Raw genomic sequence first — 6,837 nt, 5'->3', positions numbered from 1 at the left:
ATTCGTAAGACCGTGGATGTTGGATTACTTGTTCAAGCAGGATAATACACTTGGTAAAGGTGTTATTGGGTACGTTGATTACGACTATGCGGTGATTTGGACAAGCGAAGATCAACCACCGGTTATGTGTTTACACTTGCTTGGAGGACCAATAAGTTGGAAGTCTACACTACGGTCTACGTTGCATTGTCAACCACGAAGCCGAGTACATGGTCGTATGAGAGGTGTAAAGGAGGCTATTTGGTTACAAGGTATGGCTAAAACCTTGGGGTTGGTTCAGGAGCATATTAACGTGTATTGTGATAGTCAAACCGCTATTCATTTAGCAAAGAATCGAGTCTATCATGCACGTACAAAACATATCGACGCATTGATTCCATTTTGTGCGGAAATTATTGAAGGGGAAAATTTGTCTTCGAAGATCAAGACTGCAGATAATCCCGCAGATATGATGACCAAGGTGGTATGACAACCAAGTTCAAACATTGTTTGAACTTGATTAATATCTGCAAGTTTAACAGTTGAAGAAGGCACTATCAAGTATTGTTGTCAAAAGCGAGAAAAATTGTGTGAAGATAAGATTATCCTAATCAAATCTTCAAGGTGGAGATTATTGGAACCCACCATTCTTTGAAAAGTCAAATGGGTGGACACGAAAGTAGAAAGTAATATTGGTTGGCAAGTTGGGTTAAAAGTTGGCATGGGATAATTGCAATTTTGGTCCCTAATTGTATAGGGACATTGCAAGTTGATCCTTGAACCTCAACTATAAATAGGCCTAACCATTTCTTACTTTCTTCATCCCATAATTGCCATTCTCTACTTAAGGCATTATTCTCTCTCTATTTGTAAATTTCACTTGTAATTTTGGAGTGAAATATATTTGGTAGTGCCCGGGGCGTAGGCAAAATTTTTGAACCTCGTTAAAATTACGTGTTCTTTATTATTTGTTTTGCATATTTTGTGAATGTGATTGTAGTGATTTATTGTGCTATTAAATTACGATAGAGGGATATTCTGGCTAGGAAAGACTTAGTATTTAAGTGATCTTCGTGATCTACCTCTCTTTCCTGAGAATTGAACTTGGTGTGATTTTTCAGTACAATAATTTTACTCTTTCGCACGCTTCCGCGCAACAAAGCTTTGAAGCTTCGCGTGTTTTTCAAATTGGTTGTGTAAAGGAAGGGAAAGCAAACAATGGAAACGCCGCAAGGGGAGGAGCTCTTGAGGAAGATCCAAGAACTGGAAGTAGGGCATGAGCATCTCATGCGAGAAATGTCAAGGTTAAAACAATCCGGTGGTGAGTCAATTCACGACTCAACTCGTCGAGGATCCCACCGTACTTCCCCTCAACGGCCGTTATTTCTCGGGGACACGTTGGCTGCTGCCGGTTCTGGTTCTGTTCGACTTCAGTCGCAAATAGAGAGCGGGAGCTGCGGCACCTCAAATGGCCACGGAGGAAGAACAAGAACCGGGAATTCATGGACAGCGGCCGCTAATTTGACTAACAGTCAGTTTTTAAATATTTTACAGTCTATGGGACAATCTGTTTATATATATGATCTTGGAGGCCGTGTATTCTATTGGTAAGTTTAAACTTTAAATAGGGTTACTTTCTTTCCTTTCTTCTTCTTCTTCCTTTTCAGTTGCAATGTTCGTGATTTTTTTTTTCTAAACTAACGATATGATTTAATCTTGTTTCTTAGTATACAAGGTAAAGATTGTCATCTCTGTAGGGTTATTTTTCTTAAAATTTTGTGTGTGTGTGTTTTTGCGGGAACCGAGCTGCTGAAAAACTTTTTGGTTATTCAGAAGCAGAAGCTTTAGGACAAGATATTATTAAGCTTGTTTGTCAACCTAAGTATTTCAGGATTGCAGTTAATATAGTTCATCTGGTTACTGCTGGGGAGAGTTGGGCTGGGTTGTTTCCTATTAAGAATAGAATAGGGGAGAATATTTCTGTAGTTGCAACTGTTACTCCTTTTTATGATGAAAATGGTTCTGTGGTGGGAATCACTTGTGTGACCTGTGATTCGCGGCCTTTTCAACAAACCAAGTTTGAATTTTCAGCTGAAAGGCAACCGGAAGGAAATTCTTCAGCTTTTACCCGGTCTAAAAACGCCATCACGTTTAAACTTGGTCTTGATCCTCAGCAGCCTCTGCAAGCTGCAATTGTATCAAAAATATCAAATTTGGTATTATTAGTTTCTTAATTCTTTATATATGCTTATTTTTGGTTTCTTTTGTTTTGATTTGGGCTGATTCACTAGTTAACCAAAGCAGGCGTTCAAGGTGAGCAACAAAGTGAAATCCAGAATTAGGACAGGCGAGAATCGTGTTGATCCTTATGATCATAAAGAAGACGCAACTCACAGTAGAGTCTGTACATCTAAGGGAGATATGCGGCCACCCACCCATGGTGTACTTTATCCTTTTGATAACGAGTCCACTGTAATGAACTCTATAGATTTTGGTGATGAGAATGAAGGAAAACCTGCAATCCAAAAATTTACGACCTTTATAGCTCTGACAGGGATATCTTTGCCTTGGAAAGGGAACAGTCAAGAAGAATCAGAGGCCAAGACTACTCATTCCATAAGGCCTTGTGAGGGTAATGATCAAGAGAATGAAACATTTCTGCTAAAGGGCCCATATTTGGGTACAAAACCAGAAGACCATATTAATAAGTACGGTAGACCTATCAACAATGACGCATCAGGTTCTTCATCATCTTCTGCTAATGTTAACAGCACAAGCAGTACCAGCAGCTCGGGGAGTACTGGTGGTAGTCCTGTTAATAGAGTTGATATGGACACTGACTGTGTAGATTATGAAATCTTGTGGGAAGAGTTGACGATCGGAGAGCAAATTGGGCGAGGTAATTTCCTTCAGTTAACAGCAACTGGGAGACATGAAGGAATTATGAACTTGTTTATAACTGGAGAGCAATTACTTTATGTTAAAACTCTGTACTGGTTCTACTTCATTCTTACTTGATTTCGTGGGTAATATCACAACATGAATTATTTAAGTACTTAATTCTCCTTTGCTTTCCTTGTAGGTTCTTGTGGAACGGTATATCATGGTCTGTGGTATGCATCAGTATGTTCTCTTACTCCTTTCACTGCCTTATCTTTTGGGAGGATAAATAAACACATTCTTGATGGTACTATATGGTGTTGAGTTCGTATAAATTGGAAAATTGGTGTCACACCCATCAGCCAATTGTTCTATACGGTGTTGAGTATTATAGGTTCGTCACCTACATTGATCCCTAAGTCTAATATAGACAATGCAATATGAAAAATCTGGAGTTCATTTCGGAATCTTATGCCATACTTGCAGTCCATTCCGGTTAATGGAAGCCATGATGTCATTGATATACATAAGTTTTTTAGGGCTAGTTTAGTAATGCCTTTGAAAAGTGATATGGAGAAGTGCTCTTAAAAAATTTAAGTTTAAAATTTAAATGTTAACATTACTATTAAAAAGTGCTTTTGGAAAATAAAATGTTTAGACATATTATTATCATGTAACAAACATGCATTTAAATAATATTTAAATTAGTTAATATTATTATATTTTAGTAAGAATACAAAAAATTATTATAACTTCTTGTTAATAATTTAATATATGAAATATAAATTTTAAATATTTTAAGCAATAAATATTAATTATTTATAAAATTTAATTAGAATATATAAACTATATTTTAAATATTTAAATATAACAATTAAATATTTATAATTAATATTTTAAAAATACTTTTTATTTTTAATTAATGATTTTAATATATTTACAATTAAGCACAAAAAAATAAAATTACTATGTTTATTGAAAGGTGAAAAAATAAATACACCAAAACTACTTTTAAAAGTCAAAATTTCAACTAAAATAGTAGGAAGCATGAAAAAAAATGTAAATCACCTTACTATTTGTGGAAATCAACCATTTTCATGTTATCGCAGGATGTTGCTGTCAAGGTATTCCCGAACCTGGAATATTCAGATGATGTCATACATTCTTTTAGACAGGAGGTGTGCTTTATTGTAAAATTACATTTAAATTGCTTTACAGTCGCCAACTGGCTAAGATAACTGCATTTGTTATCGTTTTGAGTTACTTTCCTCCTCTTCTAATTCTGCTCTGACTATTTCCCTTCTGCTTTGAAGGTTTCTCTGTTGAAAAGACTGCGGCATCCAAATGTTCTGCTGTTTATGGGAGCTGTCACTTCACCTCAACGTCTCTGCATTGTTACTGAATTTCTTCAACGGTTCGATCTCCACCTTTTGAAATTCCTTTTTGGATTTATGGAACATTAACATTGCATATCTATTGTTCTTTGAAACAGTAGATTTGTTGGTTTAATTTACTTCAACGTTAATGAATGGTTATTTATATTTTATCGATGTAGTGGGAGTTTGTTTCGATTGCTACAGAGGAATGCTGCAAAATTAGAGAGGAAACGGCGTGTTCATTTGGCTTTGGATATTGTGAGTCTCAAGTAGTTTTGGGTTCTCTTTTTTTTGCAACTTCGTGATGTTCCTCAAGTTGTGGTGGGTGTAGTGCCATCACACGCCAATCTGCATTTTTTTAATCTATTCTTGTTTGCACCGCTGGAGTGCCCTGCCCTCATTGATTCATCTTATTGATTGAACTGCTAAGGCACGAGGCATGAATTATCTTCACCATTGCAATCCGACTATCGTTCATCGTGATTTGAAGTCTTCAAATCTCCTAGTTGATAAGAATTGGACTCTGAAGGTTTGCTTTAGTTTTGTGCATCTGTTTTAATTGGAATTAGGGTTAAGTTAGAAATTTTTTTGAGGCTCCAAAATTAAATTATATATTTTTATGATATTATAAATATAATTTCATTTTTTAATAACTTATATTTTATAATTTTTAAAAGGATAAATTAAATTTTATTATTTTTAAATCAAAATATATTTTATTATTATTAATTTAAAATTTTATAAATCATAAAAAATTTAAATGAAAAATCTTTTATTTTAAGGGGATCTGGGCCTCTACAAACCCGGCTCCGACCCTGATTGGAAATATAGTTTCAGTTTTGCATCAGGGTTTCGAAGATTCTTGTTTTAGGGCTACCTTTTATTTGACCAGGTTGGCGATTTTGGTTTGTCACGTCTCAAGCATGCAACGTTTCTCACTACTAAGACTGGGAAAGGAACGGTATTGACTGAAACTTGTAGTTCATCGAAAATATTAATCTAAGTCTAAATCATTGTGAGAGGATGCATAACTTAATAGTTTGGTTGAATTTTCTTGTAGCCTCAATGGATGGCGCCAGAAGTTCTTCGCAATGAACCCTCCGATGAGAAGTATGTTGCAAATGACTCTTCTCCTCTCTTTTTCACTTCACACAACATATCCCCATCCCAGAGCCCAATCGCGTTCACCATTTTTATTCTCTGCCGACTTTATATTTCTTGTTCTTTCTTGGAAACACTTAGGTCCGATATTTATAGTTTTGGAGTCATATTATGGGAACTTGCTACTGGGAAGATACCTTGGGAGAATCTCAACTCAATGCAGGTATAGTTCTCAACTTTTTATTTTAAAAAATGCAAGATATTTGCATGCGAAGTGTCTATCATCATCAATCCATCTGCATCTCTTCTAAAGAGGTGATCCTATGTTGGATCCCATCTTTGAGTCGTATTTTCACTTTATAAAGTACTCAGCATTGCAAGTCTTGTAGCTCTGCATATATGAACAACAGTGTGTTTAGCATACCTGTAGGTAATTGGAACTGTCGGGTTCATGAACCAACGACTTGAGATTCCGAAGGATTTAGATCCACTGTGGGCTTCGATAATAGAGAGTTGCTGGCTCAGGTGGGTTATCTCCTCGTAACGTTTTCATGTTTGGTTTCAGTTTTTTTAGATCCGAGCTGTAGCATACCGCTACATAAGTTAATTCAATATTATGAACCACATACCATTACAAGCCTCAAGCATCGCGTGATATTTTTATCAAATTACGTACGATAAGATGTGATGACCTAATTATTTAAGAACCATTTACACAATCGACTTTGGTAGTAGTTTAGTTATAATTTTGATCCGATTGTCTTCAGGATTAAAGCAAACTTTGTTTCTCCTCTAGTCATTGTAATTTTCAATTGTGATCTGACCTATGAAACTATAACTTTTTCCGAAACCAGTGATCCTCGAAGTCGGCCAACGTTTCTGGAACTGATGGACAAGCTTAGAGAGCTTCAAAGACGATGCGCCATCCAACTTCAGCAAGCCCGTAACTCGGCTGGAGACGGCTCTCAAAAGGGATCATGAATCAAATCCAAGTGTTTTTGGATTCATTTCTTCCCTCGGCAAAAGCTCTCGATTGATTGAAGCATGGGCATTCTTTTTGCTAACATTTACACTCAATTGCCGGTTGTTGAATGCAGAATTGACACCTAGACTTGCGACATTGGCGATGAAAATCTCAGGCTGGACAAAGATGAAAAGGAGACGGTACTTACCATGTGAGCAAGCCCGAGCTTAATGGTGATTGGATTGGTTGTTAGTAAATGTCGGTTGTTCTTTTTCATGTCAGCTTGGATTTTTTTAATATTATTTGATTCTCAGGGAATGTCAATAAAGGCATATTAGATATATATTGTGAATCATCCTCTTCTATATTGGAATTTGTAGTGAGCTTGGGATAAACCCGGTTAAGTAAGAAATAAGTAAAATAATGAAGAAAATTGAAAATATTGAACACAAATATTTTACGTGAAAAAATTTCTCTAAAGAGGATAAAAATCACAGGTAAAAATAATTTAACTAAAACGAAAAAAAATGAAGAGTA

At 35.8% G+C, this 6,837-nt stretch overlaps 1 protein-coding gene across 1 annotated transcript; it reads left to right on the top strand.

Annotated features, from left to right (window-relative positions):
- Positions 1–1,197: 1,197 nt before the first annotated feature.
- On the top strand, positions 1,198–6,317 carry LOC108475264 (uncharacterized). Its single transcript, XM_017777238.1, has 13 exons — positions 1,198–1,585; positions 1,777–2,195; positions 2,284–2,878; positions 3,062–3,102; positions 3,969–4,037; positions 4,173–4,273; positions 4,415–4,493; positions 4,666–4,764; positions 5,128–5,196; positions 5,296–5,345; positions 5,478–5,559; positions 5,767–5,861; positions 6,191–6,317. The coding sequence occupies exons 1-13, from the start codon at positions 1,198–1,200 to the stop codon at positions 6,315–6,317; spliced, it is 2,214 nt and encodes a 737-aa protein (XP_017632727.1).
- The last annotated feature ends 520 nt before the right edge of the window (positions 6,318–6,837 follow it).

Source organism: Gossypium arboreum, chromosome 3 (assembly GCF_025698485.1).
Source record: "Gossypium arboreum isolate Shixiya-1 chromosome 3, ASM2569848v2, whole genome shotgun sequence".
NCBI lineage: Eukaryota > Viridiplantae > Streptophyta > Magnoliopsida > Malvales > Malvaceae > Gossypium > Gossypium arboreum.
The sequence above is the reverse complement of the archived record's forward strand: the minus strand, read 5'-3'. Positions and strand labels throughout refer to the sequence as shown.

What these genes read in the sequence shown, in the direction of transcription:
- LOC108475264 (XM_017777238.1), top strand. Translation starts at nt 1,198, where the DNA reads ATGGAAACGCCGCAAGGGGAGGAGCTCTTGAGGAAGATCCAAGAACTG. An exon ending in TGGAGGCCGTGTATTCTATT is followed by an intron (nt 1,586 to 1,776) that starts GGTAAGTTTAAA and finishes TGTGTTTTTGCG; the next exon opens with GGAACCGAGCTGCTGAAAAA. An exon ending in CGGAGAGCAAATTGGGCGAG is followed by an intron (nt 2,879 to 3,061) that starts GTAATTTCCTTC and finishes CTTTCCTTGTAG; the next exon opens with GTTCTTGTGGAACGGTATAT.